General features: G+C 33.1%; 1 protein-coding gene across 2 annotated transcripts in view; it reads right to left on the reverse strand.

Moving 5' to 3' along the window:
• Nucleotides 1-457: 457 nt before the first annotated feature.
• LOC106620967 (semaphorin-2A) overlaps nt 458-19,465 on the reverse strand; it is a 220,764-nt gene continuing 201,756 nt past the window's right edge. For both annotated transcript variants that reach the window (XM_036363458.2, XM_036363457.2), the window contains exons 10-16: nt 17,553-17,781; nt 14,479-14,815; nt 13,966-14,129; nt 7,798-7,950; nt 6,460-6,568; nt 4,515-4,593; nt 458-2,083 (exon numbers count right to left, since the gene is read on the reverse strand). In XM_036363458.2, the coding sequence (XP_036219351.2) occupies nt 4,522-4,593; nt 6,460-6,568; nt 7,798-7,950; nt 13,966-14,129; nt 14,479-14,815; nt 17,553-17,781 (1,064 nt within the window). In that variant the 3' untranslated portion in view covers nt 458-2,083; nt 4,515-4,521. The remainder of the gene's footprint in view (nt 2,084-4,514; nt 4,594-6,459; nt 6,569-7,797; nt 7,951-13,965; nt 14,130-14,478; nt 14,816-17,552; nt 17,782-19,465) is intronic.

The raw sequence follows: 19,465 nt of genomic DNA on the forward strand, positions 1-19,465 counted from the left end.
TTCAGATTTTTAAAACTTTGACTTTTTTAATATTTCATTACTACATTAAAATTAAGTTATAGTATTTGTATGAACAATTATATGTAATTATTAATTATTATTATTTAATTAAAACAATTAATTAAAAAAATTAATTATTATTATATTAAAAGAATTAATAAACATAGTTCTTATCTATTATACTTTTAATGACGTATTTAATTTAAAATACCAAAAAATCGTTATTATTCAAATAAGATAATTGCAATAATTTTTTTTAATAGTAATTCTTCAGATTGCTTATTTAATTAAAAATATTAAAAATAATTAATTATTATATAAAAATTTACTTATTTTTTAAAAATAATTAAAAGATTAAAAAACAAAAATTAAGTTAATAATATTAAAATAAATTAATCCAATAATCAATTAATTTTAACATAATAATTAACTACTTTAAATTAATTTTAACATAATGCCTTTTAATATTTTATTATTATAATAATAAGGATATTTAAGAAGTTTAAAAATTTATTATTCAAAAAAGAAAAAAAGTTATTAACATTTAATAAAAAAAGTAAATAACGTTTCGCCTCAACACTCACCTATATTCTTAATAAAAGTCTCAACACTTTCAAGCGCGTTTGTTTTGCGTAAAATGCGTATAACACAAGCGAATTTAAACAATTATTAAATATACTACGTTATTTATTTAATACTTTTAATACTTTATTCATATATTACAAATATTTACAATGTTTCAATATTAAACAACGCTAATAATATGTTTACTTACAAATACATACACATCGTACTATTTGTAGTATTAAAAACGGACACATACACAATATTTCTTGCAATTGCTACAACTATGTATGTATAGGCAGGCTTTCTGACATATGTATTCGATTTGAGAAAAAATAATAAAATCAAGAGATTTCTATAACTATTTACAATTTATAAAAAATGCAAAAATCAAAGTGGCTTACAAGCTAAACTAGCTAAAAACGCAAACAAGCTCTATTCACTTCATTATATTTAACTTAGTAATGCTAACAGCTCCAGCAGTAGTTTTATTCAATAAATTTTGCTTAAGTCTATCACCAAGTTGGCGCTGCTACCTGTTGTTTTTATTATTTTTATATATTTTTTGCCAATTTTTTTTTAAACATTTTTTTTTTGCATTTTCATTGGTAGCCCTTGAAATGTACTTAGCGTTGCTTAATATAATTTATTTTTGCGAAACAATTACAATTGCTAAACCACCTATAACTAATTTACAAATATTAGCTTTTATATTTAAATGTGATTTTGTCTAAAATTACGCACGCATCGTTCGTGTGCCTCATTTTTATTCAATTTTATTATATATATTTTTTTTTTTGTGTGTTGTATTTTCTAGTAATTAAATTTAATAAATTTTAAAAAATTCTTGCAATTTTTAGTTCTTAAATATCTTCTGTTTTTGTTGTTGTTTTTATTATTTTTTTGCTGTGGTTTTATGGTGTTCTGTTCATGTATGCTTTGTCTGTTGTAATTTTTTTTATTTATATTGTTGTTATTGTTATTTCTTTGTTGGTTTCTTTTTACATTTTCATTTCTTTTAAAACCTTCTGTTGTTGCTTATTTTTTCGCTTATTTATTTGTTGCTTATTTCTCGTATATTTATTGCTGGCAGGATCTCTTTGTTAGTAACTTTACTGTTGTCGTCTTTCTTCGACTCAAACTGTCTCTCGTGTGTTGCGGTATGTGGGTGTTTGGCTGTGTGTGTTTTCGCTGCTGCATTTTTTAATGCTCTTCTCATCTTGACCCACCGTGTTCCACTTGCTGTACTTTGGTGAAGCTTACGAACTCTATTTCTGTGGGATCTTGACGCTTCGCTTGCTTTAATCGTTCTTTTTTTTCTATTTATTATTTTCACCTTTTTGTTGCTGTACAATTTTTGTGAGATTTTCTATTTAATTTTTTTATGATATTTTATATATGTTTTAACTGTAGAACATGTCAGTTACAAGAATTTTTAGCAAATTAAAACTGTTTAAATACGAAAATATTGTCTTTCAAAAGCTTAAAAATTTCAGTCTTTAGTGGTTTGTCGCGCTACCTGTAAATAAAGTAAAGAAAAAAAAATTGTTTTTAAAAAAATTATTTTTTTTGGTGAAATTTTTGAAAAACATTGGTTGTTCCCTACCACAAAATTTATTTGGTTTATATGTATTTTATATATATATATAATTAGTAAACGTCCCTATAATTTATTTCAATAGTTTTTTTTTGGAAACTTATCATCGGAAAGGTGGTAATTTTGGTTAGCTTTGGATCGGACGCAGCAGCACGCTGTTCTCTGCTTCTCTTAAGTGAATTCTCCTCAAGGACATCCGGGCGTAGTTCAATAAACAGGGAGTTGGTGAATAAAATAGACCACATACTTTCAAGCTTCATCTGAGAGAGATGGTTTTAAGTAACACTCGAAGTGGTTGGATGGCACTGGAGCATCAGAATCTCCAGCGTAAGTTTCGCTACACAGACAGATCAAAAACGACTAATGGAGTTTTCACCGAAATCTATTGCTCGAAGCTGAATCATAGGCTACCGTTGACGCTTCCGGAATATTGCACTATCTTCCAGGTGGAAATCTTTTCGACTGAGATAGTCAGCAACGCAGCAACAATATAAAGATGATCAGTATACCACGTCCTTAGAAGCAGGGAAATAGCAGATGTAGTGGTTGTCGGAAAGCGGCTGCATATATATTGGGTTCCAGGTCACAAAAGGATTCCGGGAAACCAAATAGCTGATGATATTGCCAAAAACCCATCAAGGGTGAAGTGGAATGCCTTAAATATATGCAGCATCGCCAAGATCATGTGCAAAGGAGCAGAAGGAAACATGCTTTTTACTCACACGATTTTGAAAAAACTGCTGTTTTCGGACTAGTCACAGTTCACAACTTACTGACAACACATGCGAGTCGTATGCGCTTTATTAACAATGACACATACACAAGAGCAGGGATGTAGGTAGGGGAAAGATGCTGGAACACCTGCTATGCTTCTTCCAGCCTTATCTGGTACTGGTCTGAAACTTAGGAGCTTCGCAGTTCAAGGCACTAGATGAATTATCAAAATTAAATATCAAATAGATCTTAAAGCTCGCAAAATGCGTTGACGTCCTGTATGACGAATATTTAGCTTAAATTAAACTGAACCTCCATCTGGAATTAGTAAGAACCAGTGGGTCTATATATGGCGTGACGCCCGGCCAGAATTACATAACCTAAACAGTCATCGAAAATAATTTTTATATTTCTAACTAGATTTTGGCATCTACAAAAATAGTCAATCATAATATTTGATAATAGGTTAGCAATCCTATAAATTATTTTCGTGAAACCGTTCATAATATTTTTTAGAGACACTCTTTTCACTTTTCATGCGAAGTAAATGAAATAGTTTAATTGTCCATAAATAAGCATTGCCATATATAAAAAAAGCAATTAAATAAATAAAATAAAAATGATAATTTAGTGGCAACTCTACTTATGTTTCTTCGTGAATTTTTAGTTTAATACTTCGTAACTGAAAACTTTCAGCTTTGAAGAAGAAATAATTGATTTAAAGTATTTAAAGCATTTACACAAAAATTGGCAACTCTATTTATTTATATACTCAATTTTCTTTAATATTTAAAATAAATAATAAATATTTTTCTTTTTGTGTAAAATATTTAAAGTAGTTTAGAATTATTTAATAAATTGGCAACCCTAACTGAAAATTTGTTGATTAATTTTTATTTTGCATAATTTTCAATAGTGTGTTAAACTAAAGAAGCCAAAATTTTGAATAAAAAATGAATTCAACATTGACATTTTTTATAATTGGCAACTCCTCCTCTTGAATTAGCAGTTTATAGAAATTAAAGATTATTAATATTATGTATGTTAGCCTTAATATTTAGTAAGCAAGTTGCCAGATCTTGAAATTAAATTCCATAAAATTTTATAATTCATAATTAAATACTTGAAATTTTTTACAATAAATACATACATAAATCAGGTATTGGTAATTTTTTTTTTAATGTTTACAAAAAACAAAAAAATTATTAAATATAAATAAATTTATTTTGTGACGATGTTTATTTTGAGGCAGGTGGCAACTCTAATTAAGAAAATAAATAACACAAAATATTTTATAACAAATACCATTAATATGACAAACAAAACGTAAAAATTTTAATTGCATGTTATTGTACAAAAAAACATTATTTAAAGGTAGTAATCTTATTTTAAAACATGATACCTAAAAGGAATTTTCTCAGGTACTATTTTATTTAACATAAAATTTTATATTTTCAAAAAAAATTGTTAAAATTTATTTTGCCACAATTAATAGACATTTGTTCTATCATGAGATACATTTTTTTTGTAACTGAGTCAAATATCTTCCTTAAACATTACATTTTTCTACATAACATTTGAAAAAATATACATACATCTATATAGGAGCACATACATTTATTAAATAAATCAATATTACCTGGCGGTCAGACCACAGGTTCATTACTATAGACATCATTCGTATGCTTTGCGCTCGCTTTCTCCTTCATATTGCATTGCTAGAAACACACAGAAACTCAATTTTAAAATCAAAAATATCGAAATAAATAAATCAAAAAGTTACAATTAAATGTTCCGTTTGTTAACTAAGCGCCAGCCACAAAAATGCTAAATAACTTAAACGCTAGCATAAGCAAGCAGAAAATAATAATGAAAACACATAAATTCTAAAATGCTATGAATTTTATACGCACGAAATCGTTAATCATGTTTTTTATGAATGCTGCGGAGACTGCGTTACGCAATGCCAAGCAACGAAAACAAGAAAATTTAATTCTATTTTCGGAATTACTGGAACGCGTTGGCAACACCTGTCAATGTTCACGCCCAAGAAAACAAATAAACAAACAAACACACATACATAAACATGAACTATGCGTACTCTCAAAGCATTGCCTACATTAAGGCGTTTGAGGTCATAAAGCGTATAATTACGATTATGTACGAAGGAAATCGCTTGGCATCCCTCCCTAAAATGTGTTCGAATGTTGGCGGTGAGTACTAGCCGATGCTCGTTTGATACTGAGCAACATAAAAAATTAATTAAAACAATTAGCAACGTTAAGTTTCAAGCAATTAAATTTCATGCGCGTAAATTTTGTGTTCTACAACGCCTTCGATTGGTTGGTGCTACGGCGGAGTGGTGGTTTGTATACCATACTTACTTGTACATATACATATAAATGGGCGCACAGAATATCTGGCACTTTTTTTTAGATTATTTCAATACAAGTGTTTAGTGGTGAAAATTTGTTTAGAGGACTGAGTTCGGATATACTTTCCGAAGTCCGAAGGGAGTCTTTTAAACAGCCGGATCACTGCAATATATTCTAAGCAGAGGTTTTTGCTATTGAGAAAGCCACAGAGCTAGCCTCTAATGGTGGTGCTCAAGGGTCATAGTCTAATAGTAGTACACACAGAATGGGGTTCAGAGTTCAAGAATATTGCAGGAAAATTCAAGAACAAAGCCCTAGGAAAACAATGGAACATCTTTTGTGCACTTATCCTGCGTTGGTAAGGCAAAGCTTTAAGCGGTTGGGGATCCCGCAGCATGAGACACTGCAAGAGGCATCGTTAGTGAGGCCACATAACCTCAAAACTGCTCTAAGAGTGATTTATTATACTACCAGACTAAACTAGGGTTGAATTTTCGTAGGCCAAGGGTGTTCCAACCAGAATGCGGCGATCCCATTATATTTAACTATTGTACAGTATGCTGATGAAGAAAAAGGTGACTATGTCAGCTTCTAAAGACTTGGACTTTAGGGTGGAACCCAGACCTTGAACTTAACCATACATTTGAGTCAAATTAAAATGCTTAGTGCATAGGCTTACCAAATTTTGATTATGCCCTCGAAGCTTTGCTTAAATAATGTGTTTTCCCTCAAATAAGATAGCGAAGACATTGTGGCTTCACTGAGAAACAGACTAAGCCAGTGTGATACGAAAAAAATACTTATAAAGATTATTGCACGAGTAAACCCAAATGCAAATTACAACTTTTATTCCAACGACAATCTTCCAAATTACTTCAGAAATATTTAATTTCAAAGTACAACTTATGGTAACATAGCAGATATAACTTAGAGAAAGTATTAAATATCTTTACGTGTCAATTTTTACAGTTATGCATTTAAATTATTAAGTATTTTCGAAGTCTTGTAAAAGAGCAATAATGGCTCAGCAGTTATTGCCGGATATGTCTGAGTATAATAAATGGGCAAGAAAAAAATGTCAGTGTTGCCATATTAAAATATATATTATATATATTTCAATAATTTATACTATATACTATAAATGTAAAAAATATCCGACAAATCGGCTTTTTGACCATAACAATATATGTTACTTAATGAAGAACTTACATCTTGTTTTGCCTGCCACTGCTTCATGGCCGATTTGTATTTCTCGAATTCATTGCACCAATGCGAGTAGATTTTCTGATAATCGTTCTTCTTATTAGGCGGCGTACATCTGCAAGAAACAAAAATAAGTCGTATTAAAATAAAATATAGAAAGTTGCAACGAAACTGTGTGAAGGTGAGAGCATAAAATTTTATTAAATACATTCAAAAGACACGCGAACGAAATGAATTGACGCAGCGAAATAATTGCCACAAAATGGCTGTGTCCGCTACTTGTGTAGCAATGAAGGAGCTGGCGACCGTGTAAAAAAGAATTAACAAATAATTGCTGGCAAATAAATTAACAGACGTTAACAACAACAATGCAAAGACGTAAGACGAATAGGAAGGAAAGCGGGGAGTAAAAGTAAAAAACTGCGCATGTAAATATTTGCGTGTGTATGTGTGTATCCACTTAAGGTATTTCGGCATGCGCGAGCGACGGGTGGCACCGTGAGCGTTACAAATCGTGCACAGCCGTGCCACATAGAAAACGCGCAAAAGATTAAAGCAGCGACTGAGGTGCGAAAGCATGGTAAATGTTGAATGAAATGAAGTGCTGTGAATACTATCGCATTCGCATTCAATGCTCATTCGTTGAGCAGATTGGAAAGGAAACGGAAATTAAGCGCGCGGAAGGATGGGCGTTCATAATTGCACGTGCAACACAGTGTGAGTGTGTATGTGTATGCAAAAGCGTAAATGTAAGCGTAAAATGACAAACGAAAACTGGAAATTGTAATGAAAATGAAAGCAGCAACAACTAATAGCAGCTTGTCACAAACGTAAAATTGAATTTTAATTAAAGCATAAAAGCAGGGGTGACGACAGCAGCGTGGCTATGCTATTTTGTATATATATATGTGTGTATGTATATATATGCAAGTGTGTGTGCTGCACACAACAATATTTGACGCTTGTTGCTTATTCATAAGCAGTAAAATTTCGCCACGCAGTTGCTTTGAAATATGAAGAAAAGCACCTGCAGCGCCTGACGGCATGCTACAGCTGGCAGCACACCTTGCTACAAGAGTTCTAACTGCTGTCACTTTTCCGCGGTAATGATTTTGTAAATAAACTCTGTGTTGTATTTCGCACTTTATATCGGTTGTAATGTCAAATTTAAATCATAAATTAATTAATTTATGTAATTTTCACGAAATATTCAAAGCAGTAAGTGAAAGTTACTGGCGTTCGCTTTTGCAGTTTTCCCTGCTAACCTGGTGCACTAACCTTTCCTCGTCTTTTTTTTTTTTTTTGTCATTTCACGTCATTTTAGTTTTGCTTTTTGCCACTTACCTGTGCGCATCCACATTGACACTGTAACTGCACAGCAGTGTTCCATCCAGGTAACTGTCATATCGTCCGCCATCACCTTCATTCACCGATATAATCACCAAACCACCCTCTGAGGTTTCAATGTACTTAGCGGGACTGTAGTTTATTTCGTAGCTGTAAATAAATAAAGTAGAAATTTTTTGTAAAATTTTTACGGAATATTGACATTTGTGGGTATAACCTGACAAAAAAGTTTAGTGCAAGCAAAGTGTTTTTTTGCAGCAATATTGTTAAATATTCGCCTGTCAACTGTTACTCCAACAGTGAAATGTTTGAATGTGACGATTTCAAAAATGTTTCGGATCCAAAAATATATAATTTAAAATTTCAATAAATATCTGAATTTTTTTATAAAACTGCTAAAATTAAGTAATGTTATTTATAATTCCAATTTTTCATATATAACAAAACATTGCCTACATTTTGGATTGGATAGCAAAAATGTTTTATGGTCGTTTTAGGCACTAATCTAGGTAAATAAAAGTAAGAACCACATTTTAGAAATCAAACATTGCCATATACTTATTGTTAGTTTCATGCGCAGAATTTAAAAAAAAAAATATTTTATTTTGGTGTTAGAAAAAGACGTGACCTCTGTCATCTGTGTGCTCTTTTTTGTCTAAAATTAAAAATAATATGGGTAACGTATAGAAATGGGTTGAGAAAACTAGCAGACGAAATATATTTTTAGAGTTGCCAACTGTTTTATATTTGTTAGGTGGAAGAAATTTTGCTCTATGTGTACAACATTGTGTGTCTAATAAATTATTGCGAACAAAGGCGAAATATTTCCGTGGCAAATATTGTGGAGATGAGTTGATACCTGTTCAAAAAATATAATTCACACAAATGTTCACACACAAATTCACACATGAAATAAATGTAGTACTAATGTAATGTAGTAATAAATAAATGTGGTATCAAATGAAGGATATTTGATTTTTGATTTGCGGAAAAATATTTTCTATAGGACTGCAACCCATAAAGCTGGTAAAAAAGCGGACAAGTTTAATGAAAAATAATTATAATAATTTCTCATTAAATTCTGCATAGTTCGACGTAAAGTTCAACTACAAAAAGTTCTAGGTCGGAAAACTTGGAGGATAATATTTTCAGAAACTAAATAACCTCTAAATCTTTAACGACTTTCTTGGTTTTTTGATGAGTATTGCTTTCTTTAAAAAACAAAACTGATAACTAAAACTTATTATTATACGAAAGGTAAGCTTCTTTTCAGTATTTTTGTCACGTTTTGAGAAACATTTTAAATTTGATAAATAATATTTTACACCCATGTTTCTAAAAATATTTTAGAAAATATGAGCTATTTCGTCTGGTAAAAAAAAACTGAATACAATTTCAGTTCGGCAAATTAAAAAATAAATATATTCTCAAACAATTTAAACTATTCTTAAGCTTTGTTAAAAGGAACATTTACTATTTTTAATATTTTTTTAACCTTCAAAACTTATTTTAAAAAGGTAGTAAATGGGACTACACATTTTTTTTTAAATATTAAAATTTTCTATAAAAAAAATTTCTACCGAACGAATTTTTATTGGCCGAATTATAATGCTGAATATATGAAAATGAAATTGGCTCCTGAAAATATGCAATACCTCTTGCTCTGTTTCTTCTGTGGAAGTATATGTAGCTCGCGAGGGACTAGAATTTTTACCAAAATTTTTACTTGCCTTATTGAAATATACTTTTTATTGACTTGGTTTGTACAAAGAAAATGTATATATCATATATGTATGTATATATGTGGTATAAATAGTGTTAGTGATTTCGAGTACAAAGTAAGCAAAAACAGATTACAACACTGTGAAAAGCACTTTAAAGAAGAAGACAAACCAAACCAAAAAAAAAAATATTAAATGAACACACAACAAAGGTATTCACGCGTGAAGGGAAGTCGCTTTTGGTTATAACCTTTTTCACTGGCATCCTTAACTTGCCGCTGTCGACAATAGTCTTAGATATCCATCAGCAAAAGCTTTCTAATTTCAGTCATTGAAATCAATTTTTACTTTTGTCAAAAATTGAGCATCAAATCTGAGTTTGTCTGCAAATTTTAGCTAAGTTGTGTCAACAAACTTCGAAGTCCTGCTCAAGCGTGCACTCTCTGCATTGGAATGCGTTCAACTCTATTTCCGCTCAACACACACAATATATTTACGCAGTCGAACAGATCGAAAACACAAATGAAATAAAAGTTGTAAGCATACGAAATGAAACAGAAAAAATCAATGGATAAATTGAAAACTTTACGCTGCTGCGATGAAACCCCACGAGCTGGCTAGCAACGCTGGCTGACAATGCTTTTACAAATGCCAATGTGATGGCAACTTAGATAAAAAGTTTTTCCATCAAATGAAACCATAACCTTAAAATATATAGCCTTGAACGTCTTTGAAATGCTCCGCTACACGCAAGAAGCTAATACAAATTCAGCAGCAATCAATGAGAAGATAGGGGTGCGAGTCTGGTCGGCGCGTAAACCGCATAAAAATGCTCTTTCGCTTTGTGCAACGTTTTGTAAATCGGTAAATGCGTCTAGCCAGCAACTTTAGCGCGCATATACATAAGCAAAACGCCAAAAAGCAGACTTCAGCAACTTGAAGTGTCAATTTACCGCTGCGTAGACAGCAGTTGAGGGGTAATTTTTTGCTACTTATTTCTACGTTCTTCGCTTTGTTATCCACACCATTTGTATAGCTACAATTCGACGCTATTGACTGACTTTTGTTTAGCCCTTGGCAGTTTGTATGTTGACAACGTTTCTAATGTAATTTATGCTCTTGATCGCTACCTTTCGCATTCGAAATATATACTTCACCCGAACACATCAAGAAGCTAAAATATCGCACATTTCCGCGGTGGCTGACACGCCAAACGAAATGAACTTTTCTCTTTGATGGAAACAAATTTTCGCAGCGCGCCCAAAAGTCGGCTACAGCATTAGAATTGCGTTGCTGTGTTTATACTTATCGCCTTTTGCTACTTTGTTAAAAACAGCAACGCTTTGTCTTTGTTGCACAGCTGTCGTCTCAGAGGACCAATAACACCAAAGTCATTTGAAGAATTTTGTTTTCGGTTAACACAGAAATAAATTCTATAATGTATATCTATGTTGCATACTTAATGCAGCCAACTTTTTTTTTATTGATAAACTCAATTTAAAATTTTCGGATAAAAGTGCGAGGGTTGCAACAGTGTATTAGTTCACTTGCCTGAAGGGGTGTGGGTGCGCAACTGTAACCATTGCAAAGTATTTTTATACGTGTGTGTGTGTGTTCAACTTAGCAGCATATCATAAGAATATTAAAAATTTCTTAACAGTTGTCGCGTTTATTAAAAAGTTATGAATGCGCAGAAATTTTCGAGAAAGCGCGCTTTCTTATTGCATACTTTTAGGGTGACAGTTTGTATCACTTTTATGACACACATATTGCTGACGCTGCTAACGCTGGGAACGCACAGCTCTGGTGTCAATTACAAGCTACGCCCTTTATGCATTTTTAATAGCGTCAACGGCTGTTCGAGCTGAAAATTATTATTATTTAACAACTTGGCATTGCCGCGCGAGTTTTCGATAAGAGATGGAGGAGACACAGATGAAAAATACTGTACGTTTGGAGTTAATAACAAAGAGAAAAGTTTTAGAGTTTTTGATAAAGTACAACAAAGTTTACGAAATTTTCGTATCAATTTTGCTTTGTTAAATTTTTTTGCTATATTTGTATTTGTTGTCAACTGGAAATCAAGGGTTAACTTATATAATATATTATTTATTTGTGGCCTTTTAAAATTTTTTGACCCTATCTTCATTGCCTTTATGTAGCGCTTTCTGTTGTTTCTCAAAAATTGCGGCGCATATAGCCATAATTTCGGCACGAGTATTTGCTTCGAGCTCGTCAATGCTCTAAACAATGCCGGAGATACACTTAGCTTTGCATATAAACCAACGAAAACAGGTCAGAGGATATCTAACTGTGAGATTTTGGTCCAAAGTCAATGTTAGCTCTCCTAATAATTAGAAATCTAGAAAATTTTAGTTGCAGAGTTTGATGCGCAGATTGACATAGTCCGCAATCTCGTTGGAATCAGTAACTGCTGCTCACATTTGCCGACAGAGATAATAAACCAACTACACCGACTACTTCGTTTTGTTGAGCAAATATGGCCCAATGATGGTTTCGACTAACGGTGGTCCACGTTTAATCATGCAATAGTATTTTACGGATCGCACATTAATTTCCTAATCTCCAACAATGGAACAGTGTGTGATAGGTATCGTAAAAATATAATTTTAGAAACCAGATTCAGTGTCAGCAATTCGAACAACCGTTTGTATTTTATTATTTCCGAAAGCAGATTTACCAAAGAAATTCTGCTTACCAATTCACATCGTGTTAACACTAGATTGCCTAAGCAAGTCATTTTGACTGCTTTTGAATTTCAATTACAAAAACAATTATTTAAATAATGATACAGCTTCTTATAATTTTGTGACTTTTTCTACAACATATAAATGGGTTAATTAGTCATTGTTGTTGCCCACCGTCCTCCTCCTTCACTTCCGGCATATATATGTGTGTTATACCTATATTTCCGAAAAGCAGTCATCACTAAGTGTATGATCTCATACCGTAATCTAAGTTCATAAAAGAAATGTCCAACAGAAGGGAACTATTAGACAAGCTTAGAGAGATAGGTGAAGAGTGTTCAGACATAGAATCAATTGCAGCGAGATGGGAACTATCATCTGAAGATGAACCAGATCATATTCAAAGTGAGACACCTGATACTGAAGAGAGCGATCAAGAGGCGATCACCAACAATGAAAATGAAGATGTCATCAATGTACCCAGGAAAAGGCGAAGGGTGCTAATTAGTTCCGATGAAGAACCTGAAAATACCTCTCAAGAGACCGAAACAGCTGCAGATGGTACTGTGCGGTCGAAATTTGACGAAAGCGGTATTCCCGGAAGGCTACCATCTATGTGTATTTTAAAAGGTGTGACAGGACCAACACGCTACGCAAGAAGACACGTTATGGCAAATAATTTTGTCAGTGTAGTCGCGTTGATAAGAAATGATTATATTATTAAGCATATAAAAAAGTGCACAGAAGAAAAAGACCGCCGAATTTTGGATTACGATTGGACAACTACACTGGCGGAAATACGTGCATTTATTGGCATTTTATATGCTCGTTGAGCCTACGAGGCAAAAATGTTAAAACTAAGTAATTCATGGTCAATCAAGTGGGGTCCCGAATTTTTCAGAAAAACTATGTCCCGAGATAAGTTCAAGCAAATGCTACGATTTAATCGTTTAGACAAACGGAAAGAATTACACGTATTCGAACAAATAAGTTTTCTTTGGTTTCGGATATATGGTACAAGTTTTTTGAGTTGATATGACAGATCAAATGATCAAAAAATATACGGTGAAGTGTAGTTCTCCTAGATGGAAATTTCGAAATTTTTTTATTTCTACAACAACCATAATATTTATTTTGTGAGGATCAACCAAAACCAATCGGAAAACTTCGACGCTCTGATTTAATAGATATTTCAAGATCAGAAATTCACGAAGTAGTAAAAATTAAGAAAATCAATGGCTGAATACCAAGCTCTCTTAGAAAGAATACTGTATCGAAAGTATACCTCAGAAATCAATATGAAGACAACATTAGAAATAAATAAATTTAGTGGTCTGTATGATCGCTTCACCCATATAGTAAATATATTGATTAACTGAATTTCACATTTTATCTTTTTTCTAGGTCATGAATACTTGTCATTCACATGTATTATTTCTAATTCTGTTTTCAAGAAAGTTCAATTTCGAAAACTTATATTTTCGAAAGCTATCATATTCTTACTGAGTTTTAAAAATTTGTTGTTATGTGTAAGTTGCGACGAATTTCATACAAAAACTAAAAAAGTGGTCAATCTGGAGCATATCTTGCAAAATGTTTACTGAATTTCGCAATATTTTATGCCAAATTATATTTACGCATTAAATTTGCTTTCTACTGTTGAATATTAATTTACAATAAAAAATTTTTCAAACTTTTTACACCACTGTAAATAGTACAAATTATCGTGTACTTACCGACCTCGCTCCGTTGAATGATGATACCAACGTACCGACTTCTGCCTCAGCACCTCGGGGATTTTGACGAAACATGACAGATGCAGCGTCTGGCCGTACGATGCGGTGATGCGTTTTTTCAAAACGCTCGTGTCACAAATACCGGAAGTCTCATTGGCAACATCCTGCGGCAAGCAAATGCGAATACACCCGAGAGCAGCAAAAAGATGAAAAACCAACCAGAAAAGATAAAATTAATGTTATTGTATTGTGAATGCTGAAAAAATTATGTATGTTTTTCACAAATTGTGAAGGGAAGGTAAAAGGTGGATGCGCTGGCAGATAATGAAAATTGTAAAACCGAAATGTTGATTGAATGAAAGCATGCAAAAGTGTAAAAGTGTCAAGTGAAATGTTGATTTAGGCATTGAATGGCATGTTTGCCTTGACACCAACAGCAGCAGCAGCCGCATTCAAGCGATATTTTTTTTTTGCATTTTGTTTGTTTTTTACTTTCCACTTCATTTGACTCACCTGCAGCAATCCCAGCTGATATGGCTTGCAAGTGCTGGCATCCTTGTCCCAGCCGCAATACGGATCGGCCACACAGCGGAAACACGAGTCGTAGCGGCGGGCGCACATCGCCAAATCGATTTGCTTTACACTATGCTCCAAAGCCAAGTACAGCGAGCCCGTTTTCTGACTCAAACCCATCTCGCGTATCGGCTCATTGTCGGCTACCTGCAGTACGTCGAGCAGGTTCGAGAAGCGTTGACCGTAGCGTATGAATTGAACGATTTTGTAAATGAGTCCGGTGCTGGTGCCGACGAAATATACTAGATACTCTTGATTTAGTTTATCGATGCGAATTCTGTGTAGCGCCGAGTGCGAGCGTTGCAAGAAGAAAAAAGGTAAGAAATACGTGAGAAATTTTTTGAACTGTGTACGCTGTGGAGATAAAATGAACTATTGAAGGTTGTAATGACATTTTCGGTGTCACTTTTTTTTTATTTTACTGTTTACTGGTTTTGCTGTTGTTGCTTTTTGCAGTTGAAGTTATTTTGTAATCTTGGTGCACTCTGCATGTTGGTGCATAATTAAAATATTTTACGCAAATTGTTACTATGCAGTGACGATAAATATTTGGCTTTGACCCAGTTACAACGGAAAAGTCGTAGCCAAATTATTTTTGGTGCAGTGCTTTAACTTCATTATATGACTTGATTAAAAACCTAAAGTACACGCTAGGAAACCTCACTAACGAGTAAAACTAATTAGAGCTCTTATATTTTAATATGTGCGTAATAAAGGGTGATTTTTTTGTGGCTGAGAAAAAATGTTTCAGGCAAAATAGAGTTAAACTAATAAAATGGCCAATATTCTGGTTTTATGACATTTGATATTTTTAAGAATTTTCAGGTATATCACGACTACGTTTTATTAAGGTGACGAACAAATTTTTATTCGGTAGCCAAAAGTAATGATTTCATAAACTAAAAATCTATCTTGAACCATCTTGCTAAAACCATATAGAATCAGTTAAACAATTTGTTTTTATAATATTTTAAAACTAAACCAAAAAATAACTTTTTTTGAAGAATTTATTTTGGATATATATATATATTTTCATAGTCATTAAACCCGAAATGTGCTTCATGGCTGATATGTTTAAAATTTTCTAGAAATATCGGAGAAGTTTTGAAAATAAATTTCTTCGATTTTTAACCTTTGTCCGTTAGAATTTTGTCAAAATAAACTGAGGCTATATGTCAAACCATTTATTTACTTTGACAGCTGGTTCGAAAAATATATCTCTAGAAAAATCCATACCTCTGCAAAGCACTATCTATTCGCCACATTAGTGTTTTTTATTGAAATCGATAGCACCAAAGCTGTAACATCTTTCACAAATAAAAAAAGTTGCAATACAAAAACTCAGTTTTGATCACTCAGTTTGTATGGCAGCTCTATGCTACAGCGGTCTGATCTGAACAAATTTTTCGGAGACTGTACCAGTACCTAAGCATGTCTAATATCGTGAAGATATCTCGTCACATTAAAAGGTTGCCCGTACAAGAATCCGATTTCGATCGTTGAGTTTGTATGACAGCTACATGCTCTAGTGGTTCAATCTAAATAATTTCTTCGGAGATTATATGTTTGCTTTAAGCAATAATCTGTGCTAAATTTCGTGCAGAGATCTTGCTAAATTAAAAAGTTCTCCATACAAGGACATAACTCTAATAGTTCAGTTTGTGTAGCAGCTATATGTTATAGTTGTCCGACATCGGCGATTCCGACAAATGAACAGCTTCTTGGGAAGAAAAGGACGTATGCCAAATTTCAATTCACAAATATACAGACGGACATGGCTAACTCGACTATGCTCGGCATGCTGATCATTTACGTATATATGTTATAGGGTCTCCGACCTTTTCTGGGTGTAACAAATTTCGTGACTAACTTAATATATCCTTTTCAGGGTAAAAAGATCTGGAATAATAACAAGTTTTGTTACAGAGGCCTTAGGATTAGCCAATGTCCCTGAAAGTAACTGTTTTTACTTGAATTATCTGAACAAAAAACTAAAAAAAAACGGGTGTAAAATCAGTGAGATCTGTATTCTGATGACTGAATAGTCATATTGCTTGTCGTTTATCGTTTTTTTACTTCAAGGTGTCTAAAGCTCTCATCTGCGAAATCCATGGCGCCTCGTTGTATTATTTGAAGGAAAAGGTAGGAACATAAATATGGACATTTTCTGCTAGGATAATTTTTTTGAGATTACCAACTTCCTAAAATACATTGCCGATATTCGTTTATATATATAACATAAGTACATATGTATGTCGGAGACGGTGCACTCCAAAGAGCTACTTGTGGTAATACAAATCACATCGGCTCTTCAACCACTTTCAGCATTTGTTTAAATATTAAACTTCAGTTAATCCAGAATCAACCACAAAATACTTCTCATAACCTCAAGTTGTTTGCTATCTCCGTCAAACCCATAAATCTAGAAAGACGTCATGCTTAAGTGAGACCCAAAGATATATATTTATTTTAGCAAAAAAGCGGTTTATTTACCAAAGCCAAGACTTCAAAAAATAAGTTCTATTTATACCTATATTATTTTTTATTCTCCACGCTTTGCCGAACTTACAACAACACCTTTTTAATGTACAGCAAGTATTAGCGCCAGCTTACTACACTGTGGAGAACCGCACAGAAAAAGTTGACAGCGTTCATAGCGGCAGATTTGGTGTACATAAAAAGTGTAAATCAAAATGGCGTTAAAAAACCAACTACAAGCATTAGCGAGCACATTAACAACTTTTTAAACAATTTTTGGCAGCTTTAGCGCCACTGTGGTAGCTCTTTTACTTCACTCATACGCCATGGCGCGCCGCGGTCGAGACCGCAGTGAGATTATGCGCTTGCATTTGTAGACTACATAACTCCTTTAAGCAGTTTTTTGCTCACTTCTGCTTAACAACACACAAGCAAAAGTACGTAGATATGTATATATTTATATACGGGTATGTATATGTGTTGGTGCATATTTGCTTGCTTTAAATTTCGAGTTTTTGCTAAATATTTGCACTTACTTATCCACCACCAGTTTGGTGAGTATGATATCCCGTTTGTAAAAGACCGGATTGCCAAATTCATGATCGACCGCCTTGTCCATTAGCGGATGTTTGCGTATGAAATTCAACACCGAATCAGGCAGTGCCGCCGTATCGTTGATACATGTGCCCGGTCGTGGTTCCGGCACTTTGGAGTTCAATACTGGCAACCAAGCTGAGTTGGAGGACGCTTGCTCCTTGAATTTGCCTGTGGAGAAATGAGTGAATATTTAAATTGATTAAAAATTTGTTTGTTTGCAGAAAGTTTATTTTTTTATTTTTTGTTTTTTTTTTTAAGCATATGTTGTAAAGAGGGTGAGGCAGCGCTCTTTTTTAAAATGTACTAAAGCATATTTAAATTAATTCAAAATTTTAAAACAAGTAAGCTATAATAAATTATACCGATTTAGTCATAACACTCAAGTCAATATTTGATTTATTTATTTCTTTTCATTTTAGTTCTAATTTTTGGCTTAAGTATCATATTCATCACTCAGTTTCTTAGTTATCCGCTCCGGCCAAACAATGAGTAATACATTAATTACTATGTTTATGTTTATCTTTTTTTTCCCAATTTTCAGACCAAAAAAGTGTTTGGCATTGTTGCCAAATTGTCGAAAATAACTAAAACAAAGCAAGCAAAGGCAAATATAACTTGCACCCTTTTCTGTCTATTTTATTTACTTAACACAAGTTAAGTGCGCCTGCATTCTATATGAATATTAAAATAATAGTTTTTTGTACTGTGGGTTAATGGGTTTAGTGAATCCGTGTGCATAATCATTTCGAGAGAGATCAATATTTTTTTTATCTGCAAAGATAGTTGTTTAGTGTACATACATATATGTATGCCATTTGTTTGTTGAAAGATAAGGTCATGAACCACTAAACATTGAGCAAACGAATTGTCGACTTTTATCATGACTATGTCTAAACTAAGAATAATTATGCTGTCGAAAATAGATAAACTAATGCATGTATTAGGTGCGCAATTCAGCTCCCGCTATTTGTTAATAGATGGCTCGAGCAGTTAGTGGTGATCGATTGTGATATATCCAAAACGTGTTAAATTTAAACTATATATTTGAAAAAGATACTACGTTTACAAGTTAGTCACTTTATTTAGGTGTAATATACTATTGATTGTGCGAATATGTCCGATTTTGTTTACCAAAGAATTGTTATTTGCGGTAAGTGTTGATTTTCTTCTTTCAGTCGAAGATATCGGCGGCATCGGAAACACCAAACATTTTACGGAAGTATTGTCCTAAGTGAAACAAAAGTGCCGTGAAGGAAGGCCAAGAAGGCTTCGTAGACGGTGAATTGGAGATGTATCAAAACCAAGAAGAGCTTGCTTCAGCATTGGCAGTCACCCACCATGCCATTTCAAAGCGACTTCATGCTACTACATATGAAAAGTGTTTCCGCTGCATGACAAGACGTTGCCAAACCCGTTAAAACCTACCTGAAAACGCTTAAATGGGAAGTCCTACCACACCCGCCATATTCTCCAGATATGACACAGTCCGATTATTATTTGTTCCGTTCGATGACACTTGGTCTGGCTGGTTGAATCTGTTATCTGACACCCAAACTAGTTTTGTATGCTCTTTAGTTGGTCCTTACTCTATTTAAAGTTTGGCTGTGGCTTTTGGCCGTGAAATTTAAATAATTATTTTTTGCGGAAAGTTCTTCATCATTACTTTAATAATTAGTTAACGTCAACTTAATTCATCGAAAATTTGTGTCACATGTTCTAAACTACAGAATATTTCTCAGAAAATAATGATTACTCTCTTTATGAGAGGACTCGGGGAGTTGAGTAGTATAGATAGATGTCTAGTATAATTACCAAGATTGCAGTAATAATGAGCTTGAACCAATGGAGCGAA

The sequence above is a fragment of the Bactrocera oleae genome, chromosome 4 (assembly GCF_042242935.1).
Source record: "Bactrocera oleae isolate idBacOlea1 chromosome 4, idBacOlea1, whole genome shotgun sequence".
NCBI lineage: Eukaryota > Metazoa > Arthropoda > Insecta > Diptera > Tephritidae > Bactrocera > Bactrocera oleae.